The 15,938-nt window shown below is 36.3% G+C and overlaps 1 protein-coding gene across 3 annotated transcripts; it reads left to right on the plus strand.

The window, feature by feature from the left end:
* The first annotated feature begins 59 nt into the window (after nt 1-59).
* LOC107912848 (aspartyl protease family protein 1) lies at nt 60-3,453 on the plus strand. Of its 3 annotated transcripts, none has more exons than XM_016841198.2 (10): nt 60-537; nt 644-779; nt 1,327-1,562; nt 1,708-1,932; nt 2,056-2,191; nt 2,263-2,336; nt 2,432-2,531; nt 2,617-2,674; nt 2,909-2,980; nt 3,056-3,453. In XM_016841198.2, the coding sequence occupies exons 1-10, from the start codon at nt 236-238 to the stop codon at nt 3,286-3,288; spliced, it is 1,572 nt and encodes a 523-aa protein (XP_016696687.2). In that variant the 5' UTR covers nt 60-235; the 3' UTR covers nt 3,289-3,453. The 3 variants fall into 3 exon arrangements, 2 of the variants coding, with proteins under 2 accessions (XP_016696687.2, XP_016696688.2); XM_016841199.2 differs by having other exon boundaries at nt 2,275-2,336; XR_001688316.2 differs by lacking the exon at nt 3,056-3,453 and having other exon boundaries at nt 2,617-2,789.
* The last annotated feature ends 12,485 nt before the right edge of the window (nt 3,454-15,938 follow it).

Consider the following 15,938-nt stretch of genomic DNA (forward strand, 5'->3'; position numbering starts at 1 on the left):
GCCAGTTCAACTTCCTTAACTGTCATATAATAAATGAAAGTTAGACCCCACATCTTCAAATCCTTTGAACATAAATCCAAATACCACCAAAAAAAAGTAATGATTTTTCTCTTTTAAAAACTAAAAGCTACCCAAGATCCAAACCCAATCTTTACTTCCTTCTTTTTTAATATCCATTTTTGTTTGTTCCAAATGCAAATCTTTGTGGACAATCCACTTGAATTCTCCTGATACAATGATTAAAAGAAAAATGTCATCTTTCACAAAGACTATATTTTTCTTGTGGGTCTTAAGCACTAAGCTCAGCGATGGCCGCATCTTCACTTTCAAGATGCACCACCTTTTCTCTGAACCCGTCAAGAACTGGTCCAACTCCACTGGGAAACTCTCTCATTGGCCTGCAAAAGGTTCTTTTGAGTACTACGCCGTTCTAGCTCACCGGGACCGCCTCCTCCGCGGCCGCAAACTCTCTGACATCAATGCAACCCTTTCTTTCTCTGATGGCAACTCCACTTTCCGCATCAGCTCTTTGGGATTGTAAGGATCTTTATGCCCCCTCTTTTTTTGTATTTTCTTGGAAGTTTTAGATTTAGGGCACTGTTTATTCTTTTGTAATCTTGCTTGGGGATTTCTTGGGGTGCAGTTTACATTATACAACAGTTCAATTGGGGACTCCCGGGGTGAAGTTCATGGTGGCACTTGATACAGGGAGTGATCTTTTTTGGGTGCCATGTGATTGTACCAAATGTGCTCCAACTGAAGGAACTACTTATGCTTCTGTATGTTTTCTTCTTTTCGTTTTTTTCTCCCTTTTTATTCTGATTTTCTATGTTTTCTTCATGTCCCTGATGCATTTGAAAACGCTAAGACTATACCCCAACTTGTCCCCTCAAATGCAGCTCCTGTTTTGAATTTCACTGTTTATAACAAAGTTTTGCTCTCAGATCCTTTTCTGTTCATTCTAGAAGTCAAATCCAAATATGTAGTCCAAAGAAGTATAGTAGAACAATTTTCTTTTGTGTGTGTGTAAAGGACAGGGTATCCCAAGCCACATTGGACTCGAGGTCCCTCTCAACAAGTGCGCTTCTCAAGGTTTGAACTTATGCTTTCACCCTTAGGAGGGCAAGGCCGCTACCACCTCAACCTACAGCTTGTTGGTATAGTAGAACATTTAACCACATAAGGATGCTGTAATTTAACTACATTGAGTTAATGGGAAAAGTATTAATGGGGCTGGCAGTTAACCAGCTAGTGTGGAGATCAGTTCTTACACTGGTTGTCCTTTGAATTTATATTAAACTATGCATCTCCTTTGGAGGCTGGCAGGATTTTGAGCTTAGCATATACGACCCTAAAGGATCATCCACCAGCAAAAGAGTCACCTGCAACAGTAGCTTGTGTGCACACCGTAACCAATGTCTCGGAACGTTCAGTAGTTGTCCATACATAGTCTCTTACATGTCAGCTCAAACTTCTACTTCTGGGGTTCTACTGGAGGATGTTCTTCACCTAACAACTGAAGATGGTCATGCAGAATTGGTTGAGGCATATGTCACATTCGGGTAAGCTCTTGTAGTATGCAGCTTAAACATTTTGTATGCCTTATTCTGCCATCCTTCCCTTTTGCTGAAAGGCACTATGTAGGCCAATATTTGTTTCCCCAACGCTTTTCTAGGTTCAGATGAAAATGCAATATGAATTGTGCAGCTGTGGGCAGGTACAAAGCGGCTCATTCCTGGATGTTGCAGCTCCCAACGGTTTATTTGGGCTTGGCATGGAGAAGATAGCAGTTCCGAGCATTTTATCACAGGAAGGTTTGACAGCTAATTCTTTCTCCATGTGTTTTGGACACGATGGAATTGGAAGGATCAGTTTTGGAGACAAAGGTAGCCCTGACCAGGAAGAGACTCCGTTTAATCTTAACCCACCGCAGTAAGTGGTAATTTTCTTATTTACTTGATGCTTGATAAATAGTGAATTTAGATTGATGTATTAATGTTGCTGATGGAACATTTTATGTTATTCTTTAACATCTAGTCATGATTTATGCTGCAGTCCAACCTACAACATTACCATAACTCAAATTCGGGTGGGGACAGCTATAATTGTTGGTGATATTACAGCTCTTTTTGATTCTGGGACTTCGTTCACATACTTGGTTGACCCAACTTATTCAAAACTTGCAGAGAATGTATGTATTTTGCATGTTAAAAACCAACAAAACTTGATGTCCCAACTTTAGTAACTTATGCTTTCCTATAGTTCCATTCGCAGGCACAAGATAGGCGTCGCCCACCTGATACAAGGATCCCTTTTGAGTACTGTTATGACATGAGGTACATTCTTTAGTCTTGTTCATACACTGTTTTTCTCCATTAGGGATTGAACTTTAATTCTGCACATATTATCTCTTTCTCTTTGCATCATGCAGCCCGGACGCAAATGCTACTTTAATACCCAGTATGAGTTTAAAAATGAAAGGTGGAAGTGACTTTCCAGTCTATGACCCGATAATTGTCATTTCTACTCAAGTAGGATCCTTCTCCTGGACTTCTTTCATTTCGTACATAGGGAGTGAAGATCGTGTTAAACACATTGATCTCTAATGATTTGCAGAGTAAACTTGTATACTGCTTGGCTGTCATCAGGAGTACGGAACTGAATATTATTGGACGTAAGTCTTGCATATAGCATGTGATTAATCGAGTGCTTCTGCTAGGTTATTAAGTTGGAACTGATTAAAAGGCAAGCCTCAGTTGTTCCTTTATTGCTCGACTGTATGAAGATAGGTGAATTAGCAATGTATTTCATGAGGTTCATTAATGCTCTTCTCTGTACACCGTAGATGATGTCACTAAGTTCCAATATTTTATATCTTTGCTTATTGGGCTGTTCTTTCGCTAAACAGAAAACCTTATGACTGGTTACCGAGTGGTATTTGACCGAGAAAGATTTGTATTGGGCTGGAAGAAGTATGATTGTAAGTGATGCTTTGCCTCAATGCTTTAGTATGTTGGACCTTGTTTGCTTACGAAATTCAATGGCTTTCATGCAGGCTACGACGTTGAGGAAACTAATACATCTGAAGTAGAATCTTATGCCGTCTCCACACCTCCACCTGTTTCTGCCGGAATCCATAATTATTCTACCCCAGAATCAACTAGTAAAGATATCAGAAATACCGATTCTGGCAGTTGTGTTCCCTTGCGAACTTGCCATCTCCATATTTCTCTTCTGGCTTTCTTCGGAGTTGTCTCCATATACATGCATATGGCATATATGGCTTAGATGTCTGTCTTGTTGTTGTCTTAAGGCACATATGGCAGACAGATTTAGCAAAGGATAGGGAACTGTTGATCATTGTCGAATTTTAGAACACCGAGTCCAAGACAGAGACAGTATCGTCACAGTTTTGCTGGAAATAAAACCATGAATCAGTTTTGATCAGCGTAAGATATGATATCATGGGGCAACCACTGAATTGAATATTCAAACAGTCCACAACTAGGGTAGATAGGAAATTGTTGGATAGAATTTGCAAGTCATCTCTCAATCAACTTGGTAAGGTCGTGACTCGTACCGCTTTTGCTTTGCAGCTCCATCTTGGAACCTTCCCTTTGAAAAATTCCACACTTAAAATGATAATAATAATTAAACACATGACGATAATTTCTTATCAAATAATTATTATATAAAAGGATTGCGTGCGACTTAAATAAATTTTCATATAATTGACCGCATCCCAGACTATGATATGGATTGGTTACCAACCTAAAGTAGAAGTGAAAGGTGGCTTTTTGGCTTTAAATATTAACCAAAAGGCAGGCGGAGCAATTGCTAAGCTACCATGGCTTTCTTCTTCTTCTTTTATTTTTTATTTATTGTTGACTCCTTCCATTGCAAACCCAAATGCAAATATGATGAAATTCATTACTATCCTTTATTGTTGTCGTACGCAAATGTGATTGAATATTTTACAATCAACCTTGGTTTTGGATACTTTTAAAAACATTCCAAAAAAATAGTTCTTAAGATGTGTTATTAACAAATTAACATTAACTTCAATTTTATATAAAATTTTAGTAAAAGAAAGTATTAGTTATTAATAGTTTTTTATTTTTCTTAATTTTGTATTTATTAATAATATACCTTCAAAATTAAAACATAATAATATATAATTGATGTCAGAATAAATCATATTTTGAATTTATTTTTATAATATAAATATTATATAGTAACTACTCTCCTTCTTCTCTTGTATATTATATCAACAATTGGTGCAATGAGTGTAGATTATATGACTTCTCAATCCTAAAGTGGCACATCAACTAATTAAACCAACCAGACCAGAAACCTAACTGACCAAGTCAACTCTTTTGTTCCACTCAACACCTCCATCCCACCTATTTCAGGTATTTCTACTGGCTTGAGCTCTACACAAACCTTTTTTTCTACCTCCATTTTCGTTGGAGCTCAATTGCAATATGTAAGCATCCTTCTCCTCACTTTGGAACAACTGGTAAAGGCTCTACAAGTTTCTCTAGCCTCCAACTCTACCACTCTTGATTCACCAGCAGGAGTAGCTCCACTAGTCACCTTGACTCCCCTATCAATTGCAATGCCTCAATTGCAGCCTAATGTGATTTCTTCTAGACCTTTCGGCCATATAGCCCGCTGCTTGCAAGAAATTGTAACCTGTCTCACAATCGTACCTTCTCCTCCAACCACAACTCTCATCCTACTAGACCAGGGTTCTCACCAATAAGCATCAGTTCCTTAGCCTCATGACTTAAAGACTCAAAAGAAACTGTGATGTCTAGAAGAGCAATTCTCTTATCAAGAACGTCGCTTCAAGGAGCAACAACATATCCTTGACAAAAAGAGCGCTCAAAATGAGCAATTTATTACAAAGTTGAGGGCCGCACAAAAGGTCCCGAGGTAAGAAAACCTAGAGCATTAGAAGGAGGAAGCTTAATATGCGCTCTAAGGGGGTAACGAGTGCGACAATTTGGAAGGTCTTCATAGGCACAATGCCGACCTCCCGGCGACATCCCAACACTCTTAAGGTAACAACATCTCCATAGAAGAACAACTTAAGGCTTTCAAGGTAAAGCTGATGCAATAGGTAAAAAGGGGGAAGATCAGAAAAATCTATCTAGAACTACTCCAATGAATCATTGGCAACATCCCATTTCTCTTGTTCTATTCATTCTATTCATTTCTACTCAAATATGCAATTCATTTATGGTTTCAACGAGCTATCGGAGGGACTGATTGGAAATATGAAGTTGAGGCTCAAATGATTTATAATTAAGTTTCGGCTTTTCGCCTATTAATTATAAACTCATTTAGTCATGAAGTCATTCCACTATAGTATCGTGATTGAGCTCTCCCCAATGACATACCATTACGAAAGCAACTACTTAGTGCTTGTCCAATTACCTTATCATTAGTGTGTTACCCTCATAGGATATTCTTGATCTCCTTTGGATAATATTTGTTTTCCCAGTATGATCATATTTTATCTCATGGTAACCATTACATCTTCCTTCATAAAAAGTTAATCACTATCAATTATTGATCAAGTCATCCATCACAAAGATGGACGACTCATGACCACGTTTACTTTTCATCAATCATGTAATGTCAATGCAAGGATATTATTTGCCCATGTTTTGGGCTATGAATTCCACTGTTGTACACCCAACGCACCAATTTTCGGTTCCTTATCTATTTGAACTCAAGATTTTGCTTACATTAAAGTGTACGAGTCACGTGTACATAGTCTGCCATTCACTTAGGATTTAGGTATGTCATACTATGAACATCACAAATGAATAATTTCATAAATGGATTCAGTATCTATTCTGTTTGGGTCTTTTTTAATATATTGTTAGTCAAGTCAGTCACATCTATGTCTCTATCTTTTGTGAATCATCCGCTCTAAATCCCAAGACAATGCATCTTTTGTGAGTCTTTCAATTGATTTGCTCATTCCCGGTTAGACTAAAGATGTGTTTAGGTTTGGCTACTAATACAAGCTGTCTTTCCGTACTACTATCCAACCACGTAATACTGCTTAATATTAGTTAAACATTAGATAACCAATGAGCAACGTTTTCTTCCATTTGAAACAACTTGGAAAAGAGAAAGTTATCAGATCAAAGTGTTTCGAAGAAGGCCACGTTATGTAGATTGTTCATCTCCCCTAGCCATTTGTTAACAATTTTTTAGCATAATGGTGAAAATAACTCTGATAACTACAGAAAACAAAAATGATAGAGCGGATTGAAACGAAAGAACTTAAAAAATGCATAAATCGTTCCAGAAAACAAACAATGGCTAGTAAATCGCTAATAATAGTTGCAAAAATTTTCAAAAAGAAAAAGGAGGCAAAGTAATCTCGAAGAAAAAACCTAGAGAATATATAGACCTATCTCTTAAAACGTATCGTTTCGAAGAACAAACGACACCCAATAGCAACTTACCACCTGTTCTAAAAGAATGTTGTTCATCATTATCACGTATCGTTTGGATATAACGTTTCACTATAGAATAAAGCCACCATTCGAAACAACATGGAAAAGAGAAAGTTATCATATCAAAGTGTGTCGAAGAAAGCCACTTTATAACCCTTCTCTCGATTCCGAAGGGGGATATTGTTATACCCCCATCTGTGTTAGGACACGTGGCAAGCTTGGAAAATGCCTCAACAATAAACCTACCACCAGCAAGCCAAGAGGCCACCTGTGAACTCACCCTTCCGAGATGACTACCCGAACAACGAATGGTCTAATCTTTATTGGGAACATGAAGTCGTTTGGTTACCAAACATCACATTGGCTAAACTACTTTATTTCATCAGAGTCAGAATGAATGACAAGGTTTGTTTTGTCACAAATATCCTCGTCCAACACGTTAACACCATATTACACGAGACCCCTGCCTATAAATACCCCAAGAACGATGAAGAAAAAATCAATCCTTCGAGAATACTAAGCTTGCACCCTGTCAACACACTCTCAGCTCTCAGCCTTTACGTTCTCTTTATCACCACTGTCCATAACCTCCGACTCTCCGTCTCGACTGGGTGAACCAACCTCCACAACAACTATTCTCCTTTCTTCAATATTCTTTATCTTGTTGTACACTATATCAACAACAATGTTCATTGTTTTTGCATTAAATAATGAACGAATTAATTAAGAAGACTCTAACATGGAAGAATTAGTGATCAAATTTGGTAGTCATCGCGATGTTTCCCAATGAGCAAGAAAATACGGAGGAGCTGCATAATGGTTACGAATTGTTCCTTCTGTGTTTTTTTTTTAAAGGAATGGTAGCTGATTGCTATACTGTTTGTCTTTTTATGTTCATTTCTTTGCCTTAAATACTTGAAATTATATGGGAAAAGTCATTAAAAATTGTTGGTACTTAATTAACATTAATAAGTTTATTAAAAATATTTTTTCTCGATAATTTGACTTTAATATATATATGAAATAAATATCAAATCAAATACATTGTTAATTATTTGCCAAATGTCACCACTGTAGTTGCTAAATGTTATTTTAATTAAAACTTAAATTTTTTCAGATCATATCAAACAAAAGTAGTGTGAAAAAAAATCAATATTAAATTAATGTATGGTTGAAATTTTATTATAGTGACATAAAGATTAAAATAAAACACAGAGATAACTAAAATATAATTATGATTAAATTAGTCTAAATAGAGTAACATAAAATATTGTTTAAATAATATTATTTACTATTTAACAAATTTAATTTTTGTTTTAAGTTTTTATGATTTTATAAATAAAAATTAATAGTTTTTAAAATCATTTGCCACGTGGCGTTAAAAGCTAAGGTCATGAGGGTGATGGCCTCTTCCTTTTCCTTTGCCTTTCCCCCTCTCTCGATTGCTTTCACCAACTCCCCCTTTCTTGCCTTTTACTTTTGATTCATATCATTTTCTCTCTTTTCAAACATGCCACATGCCCTCCTTCAACCATACTTGTCATTTGCTTCAATCCATTAAATCGAAAATAAATAATTTAAATTACATTAATTGGATAGAAAATCAGAAAAAAAAAATAGATTGGAAAAATGCGGTAAACTAATTAAAATATTATTTGAATAAAATTTAAATTAGTTCAAATATTTAATTTCGTTATTATAATTTATCAAATGAATATTTATGATTTTATTGTTATTTATTTTTGTTTATTAATTTAAAAATAATATTTTTTATTTTGTAATAATTAAATGATTTGAAATCTAATCAGTTCAAATATGGATCTAGTATTTACAACTTTTTTATCCCAATAATACAAAAAATAAAATTAATAACTGAAATGGTATCTCAATTAAATTAATTACCAAAATGGTATGTTTTGAATAGTAACCATGGGTGGAGAGGCGAAATACGGGTTGGAGGGGAATGGAGGAGAGTTGTCAGGTGGCACCCAGGTGGAGGGACGCTGTCAAGCGGCACCGTTTGGGGGAGGAGCGCTGTCAGGCGACACTGGACCCCTATTTAAACATCAAAATTTTGTGTTTTCTTAAACGACTTAGCAGTTAATTGATAAGAAGAAAGGGAAAAAAAATTGGAGAATAGGAAAAAATAAGGAAGAAAATAATGAAAAATTCATAAGGTTAGTACTTAAATTTATTTTATTATAATTTTTACAGTAGAATCTTGTTTTTCAAATAATTATTGAGAAATTTAACTATTTGTATTAAAGATGGATAATCAATTCTTCGTATGTGTTTATTTCAATGGAGTAATTTTAAGAGCAACAATTGGTTGTATTTTTTAATCTCGCCAACAAATAAAAATGAGATTCAATAGAAATGTGCCTGTTGATGATGTGAAAAAAAGGATCAATGCAAAAATTGTTACACGTTATGGAATGAGGATGTCGAAACTATTCTACAAATTCCTAATTTCGTCAAATCACATCAAATATACCAAGATGGAACTTGTAGACGATGAAGACGTGGGGACAATGGTCGCATTTTATTGCCGGATTGGGAGTGTCAACATTGAATCGATTCAGTTTGCTAACTTAGCTAATGTGGAACTAGTTGAAGATTCCACTCAATTAAGTGAAGAATATGGAGTTCAAGATCCGTGTACGAAGGTTCTGATAGCGTCTGTCAATAGGCGATCATCTGTATGCCGGTTTGACATCGACCTTGATGCTCCACCTGTATCTGAGAACCTTAACCTAGGCCCCCATTTACAAATATATCTAGTGTTGATTGAGACCGATACGGATGGTGAAGATGAATATGATAATAATGGTTGTTTTGATCACGAGGTTGAAGATTATAGTGATCCTGATCTAGATGATGTATTGAATGATATCGACGACGAATGCGCGAATGATGATGGAAATGTTTACGCATATTTAGTCGAAAATCCGAGTCGAGACATTGTCATATGCAATGATCCTGGGGACCATATGTCGAACGTAAATCTTGATATGGCGCATGCATCCGAGTTTCCTAAGTATCTCGATATACTACCTGCTCACTTATTGGCCACAGCTCTCAAATGAGAGGAGTTGTTCGTGGGCTAAAAAATCACAACCAATGAAGACTACGTATTTTCTATTAAGCGATATAGCATGAATGTGTCAGTTGACTACAAAGTCGTTGTATTTAAACCAACATTATATATTGGGGAGTGTTAGAGGTTGACAAAAGGGTGTAATTAGCGGGTACTGGAGCTGTCCATGGGCCGGGCCCACAAAAAAATTTCAGCCCGTTTACCAGGCCCGGCCCGAAATATGGGCCTGAGATTTTGCCCAGGCCCGGCCCGGAGAAAAAATATGGGGCCCGAGCCCAGCCCGGCCCGGCCCGTTTTTAATTTTAATTTTTAAATAAAATTAAAACTAATTGTTATACATATATATTTCCTTTGTTTTAATTCCCACTTTCTTCTTAAATAATAAATAATTTGATATCATTTAATTAATACATACATTCAGTTCGTACATCGCACCAATAAAAAACTAATAAAATATATTTAATATGAATTATTAGTATACTAAATTTACAGAAATTTTTTTAAAACATATCAAAATACATGAATATATGAGAATACTGAGATAATATAAAATATAAATCAAAGATCTGGACCTATAATCTTCAAAGCCCAAACCTAACCGAGTACATTTTGTGAAGCAAAAGGGTAAAAAATGTGCTTTTTTCTGTTCTCCCGAGAAAATGCCGTCTCCATTTTACCTCTCTTGCTGCTCATAATCACAACTTTTTAGCCTTTCAGCTTTGAATTCACTGTAGAAGTTGAAGGAAGGCGATTCGTTCAACCAAAGGCAAGTTCTTTTTATTTTTTCACAAAATCAAATTGGAAGTTTCTTGGGGTTTTTTTAAAAAAAAATTTTACAGGTATCTGGGCATTTATTTCTGTTAAATTTTTATGTTATGAATTGGTTTTTTTTTTAATATTGTAAAAATTCAGAATTTAAAGCAAAGTTCATTTTTTGGCTGTTATATGTTTTGTGATAGGATGAATTATATGATTTCCTCTGGATCTGTTTAGAGTTTTTCATGCATGAATATGTTCAAAAAATGAAAAAGGAAGAATTTTTGTAATTGCAATTTTCTTTTTCTTTTTCTTAGAAACAGTTTGAATTAAAAATGGAAATCTAATCTAACATTCTTACTTCATTTCTTAAAAAATGAGCAAACCCGTACCTGTGGTCCTGTACCAAACTCCTCGTTCTTGTATGCTTGCTTCTACTTGGCGATTCGGGAATAAACAAACCGACTAGAGGTGGATCGGTGGAGGTCTTGACGGTGGAGGTGAATCGGTACTGGAAGACTCTGTCGATTTTGGAAATGGGAAAAAAAAGAGGAAGGCACAGCCGCACAGCACAATAGGGTTAGGGATTTTAGTGTCTCTGTAGTCTGTAGCAGTGTAGTGTGAGGAAATGAAAGACAAGTAAATGAAACTAAAAATAAAAAAACTATTATATTTTAAAAATAAAAAATATATATAATATATTTTCGAACCGGGTCGGGCCGGGCCCGGGCTAAAAAAATTTTGCCCGAGGCCAGGCCCATTTTTTAAACGGGCCTAAATTTTTGCCCAAGCCCATATTTTGAGTGGGCCGTCGGGCCGGGCCGGGCCGCTCGGCCCATAGACAGGTCTAGCGGGTACAAGCAGCATTTATTTAGAAATCGCAAATGTGGGAGATCTGGAAAATTTTTGGGCCTCATACATGCACTTTTGCACGTATGACGCAAGATGATCGCAAAGTTGATGCGAAAACTATGTACAACTGCATTATGTCAATGGTGAAGGACATGTCGACCATTCCTATATCGATATTGATTCCCGAGATGGAAGAACTATTTCAGTACCGAGTGTCATACCCGAAAGCATGGATAGTTAAACAGATGGCAATAGAGCTATTGTACGGAGATTGAGATGCGTCATACAATGAACTCCAAATGTGGATAGTCGTTATGCAGGAGTATATGCCAGGAATAGTTGGTGAGTTGCAGACACGACCTTATTACAACCCAGACTACCAACTACAATTGGGAAGAAGAATTTTCCACCGAATGTCTTGGACATTAGATCTATGCATATGGGTCTTTCCCTACTGCAAGCCGCTTGTACAGGTTGATGACACCTGGTTATACGAAAAATATACGCAGATCCTTCTTATTGTGGTTGCACAAGACTGGAACCAGAACTTGCTACCGATAGTGTTTGCCATTGTGGAGTTGGAGAACATGAAATCGCCAGAATTCTTCTTGACGAACTTGAGGACGTATGTTGTTAGAGAAGACAATATTTGTATCATATTTGATAGGTAGAAGACTAATTGCCGCAATTAGGCGCTCCGGTGTTCCCTGAAAATCTATTTACTGTATCCATCATATTGCCACCAACTTCTACTGAGACTACATGAATGCAGACTAGCGCAAACAAGTAGTGAGCATGGGTAAATTTTGATTTCAACATATTTTTAAATATTCTTAATACTTCCATAAATTAATTCGAAAAGGTAGCATGTCTTTTCGAAATATATACGCAGTGTACGAGCTGGAACAACACTGTTTCAAGCAAAGGCTAACCAGGCTTGAGGTTGATATCTACAGTGAAGCAAATACTCTTTTTTTAGAGTGGTTGGGTACCATAGAGCCATGGTAATGAGCTCAAAGTTTTGATGACGGATCTCGATATGGTCATATGACCACCAACCTAACAAGTGTTATTAACTTTGTCTTGAAGCAAACACGACATTTTCCAATTTTATTTATTTTTTCAACTATATTTTACAGACTGACAACATTTATGCCAAGAATTGGGAAGAAGAATTTTCCATAAAATGTCCTGGACATTCGATCTATGCATGTTGGTATTTCCCTACTGCAAGCTGCTTGTGCAAGTTGATGACACCTGGTTATATGAAAAATATACGCAGATCATTCTTATTGTGGTTGCACAAGATGGGAACCAGAACTTGCTACGGATAGTGTTTGCCATTGTAGAGTTAAAGAACATGAAATCGCCAGAATTCTTCCTGACGAACTTGCGGATGTATGTTGTTAGAGAAGACAATATTTGCATCATATTTGATAGGTAGAAGAGACTAATTGCTGTGATTAGGAGTTTCGGTGTTCCATGAAAATCTCTTTACAGTATCCGCCATATTACCACCAACTTCTACTGAGACTACAAGAATGCAGACTAGCGCAAATAAGTAGTGAGCATGGGTAAATTTTGATTTCAACATATTTTTAAATATCTTAATACTTCCATAAATTAATTCGAAAATGTAGCTTGTCTTTTCGAAATACATACGCAGCGTACGAGCTGGAACAACACTGTTTCAAGCAAAGGCTGACCAGGCTTGAGGTTGATATCCACAGTGAAACGAATACACTTTTTTTAGAGTGGTTGGGTACCATGGAGCCATGGTAATGAACTCAAAGTTTTGATGACGGATCTCGATATGGTCATATGACCACCAACCTGACAAATGTTATTAACTTTTTCTTGAAGCAAACACGACACTTTTTAATTTTATTTATTTTCTCAACTATATTTTACAGGCCGCAAACATTTATGCCAAGAATTGGAAAGAAGAATTTTTCACCAAATGTCCTGGATATTCGATCTATGCATGTGGGTCTTTCCCTACTACAAGCCGCTTGTGCAGGTTGATGACACCTGATTATACGAAAAATATACGCAGATACTTCTTATTATAGTTGCACAAGATGAATACCAGAACTTGCTACCGATAGTGTTTGCCATTGTAGAGTTGGAGAACATGAAATCGCCAGAATTCTTCTTGACGAACTTGAGGACGTATGTTGTTAGAGAAGATTATTTGCATCATATTCGATAAGTAGAAGAGACTAATTGCCGCGATTAGGAGATCCGATGTTTCATGAAAATCTGTTTACTGTATCCGCCATATTGCCGCCAACTTCCACTGAGACTACAAGAATGCAGAATAGCGCAAAATAGTAGTGAGCATGGGTAAATTTTGATTTCAACATATTTTTAAATATTATTAATACTTCCATAAATTAATTCGAAAACGTAGCATGTCTTTTTGAAATACATACGCAGCGTACGAGCTGGAACAACACTGTTTCAAGCAAAGGCTGACCAGGCTTGAGGTTGATATCCACAGTGAAACGAATACTCTTTTTTTAGAGTGGTTGGGTACCATGGAGCCATGGTAATGAGCTCAAAGTTTTTATGACAGATCTCGATATGGTCATATGACCACCAACCTAACAAATGTTATTAACTTTGTCTTGAAGCAAACACGACATTTTCTAATTTTATTTATTTTCTCAACTATATTTTACAGACTAACAACATTTATGCCAAGAATTGGGAAGAAGAATTTTTCACCAAATGTCATGGATATTCGATTTATGCATGTAGGTATTTCCCTACTGCATGCCGCTTGTGCAGGTTGATGACACCTGGTTATACAAAAAATATACGCAGATCCTTCTTATTGTGGTTGCACAATACGGGAACCATAACTTACTATCGATAGTGTTTGCCATTGTGGAGTTAGAGAATATGAAATCGCCAGAATTCTTCCTGACGAACTTGCAGGCATATGTTGTTAGAGAAGACAATATTTGCATCATATTTGATAGGTAGAAGACTAATTGTCGCGATTAGGTGTTCTGGTGTTCCATGAAAATCTATTTACTGTATCCACCACACTGCTACCAACTTCTACCGAGACTACATGAATGCAGACTAGGGCAAATAAGTAGTGAGCATGGGTAAATTTTGATTTCAACATATTTTTAAATATTCTTAATACTTCCATAATTTAATTCGAAAAGGTAGCTTGTCTTTTCGAAATACATACATAGCGTACGAACTGGAACAACATTGTTTCAAACAAAGGCTAACCAGGCTTGAGGTTGATATCTACAGTAAAACGAATACTCTTTTTTTTGAGTGGTTGGGTACCATGGAGCCATGGTAATGAGCTCAAAGTTTTGATGACGGATCTCGATATGGTCATATGACCACTAACCTGACAAATGTTATTAACTTTGTCTTGAAGCAAACACAACATTTTCTAATTTTATTTATTTTTTCAACTATATTTTACAGATTGGTAACATTTATGCCAAGAATGAGGCTAAAACAGGTAAACCAAATGGATGCAGGACACATGTTTTTCGAGGAGGTCAGGAAGGCAATTGATGCCAACACCCAAAGAGCGAGGTCGATGCATGTAGAATTATTTTTTTGACAGTTAAAAACTTTTCGAGTTACAGAGTCCATCGATCGTCGACCTAGTATCCCACTTAGGTCCTATGGAGTTGATCTCCGAAACAAACGGTGCAACTGCGAGAAGTTCCAGAAACTTTGGTACCATTGTACACATGTCATAATAGCTTATGCCCGCGCCTCCATCAATGTTGAACAATATATTGATGAGGTGTACACTCTGAAATGCACATTGCATATTTGGGGAAACTCGTTTCCCCTTTTGCATGATGTGTCAACATGAAAAGTGCCTCCGCTGACTTTCGAGCTGGTCCAAGACATGGGGTAACGTAGGAAGTCGAAAGGTTGTGCACATCACCAAGATTCATGGTGAAATAGACTTGAGGGAGAAAACTAACCCTAAACATTACGATCTGTACAGAACAATTAGTCATAATTGGGGGAAATGCCTACATCAAACCTACCATCCTGGACAATCATCTCGATCTAGTAGAATATGAATTTATATACTCCATGTTCAAATGTATGTGAAATGTTGTTGTTAATTGAAGTAATATTTCATTTTATGTAAAATTTATGTTACTTTTAATTTTATCAAAATTTATTTGATTATGATGTAATTTTGATATTGCTTAAACATGCTCAAGTATAAAATAATGTTATATTGGAATACTGAGAATATGACTAAACTATATTGCTTAAACATGCTCAAGTATAAAGATTGTACTTCAATGAATATTATATTGGAATACTGAGAATATGACTAAACTATATATTATACACAATTTAAAACTTGAATTACAATTATAAAATACATGCAATAAAAATAATATTAAACGTGCTAAAATTGATGGTTTGATGGAGTTGTCCGTGAAGTAAATTGTTGCGGTGTCCGGTGTTGGCGCTGAGGGTGTTTGGGATGGTCATTGTTCTCCTCACTCGAACTTTCATTCACAGTATCCATCAACGAACCTTAGGATGTGCTAAACAAACTTGAAAAATCGTATTTCTGAAAGGTTTGCCCGGGAAGGGTGAAGTATTGGGGTGGTAATGGGCTAAATGTATCAAACATCATTGAGATCTAGGTTGTTGATGATCAGAACTGAAACTAAAAATCTCCGAGTGATATGCATATCCTGATGACTCCAAAAGATAATTATCTACCTCTAAATCTG

Source organism: Gossypium hirsutum, chromosome D11 (assembly GCF_007990345.1).
Source record: "Gossypium hirsutum isolate 1008001.06 chromosome D11, Gossypium_hirsutum_v2.1, whole genome shotgun sequence".
In the NCBI taxonomy this organism is placed as follows: Eukaryota; Viridiplantae; Streptophyta; class Magnoliopsida; order Malvales; family Malvaceae; genus Gossypium; species Gossypium hirsutum.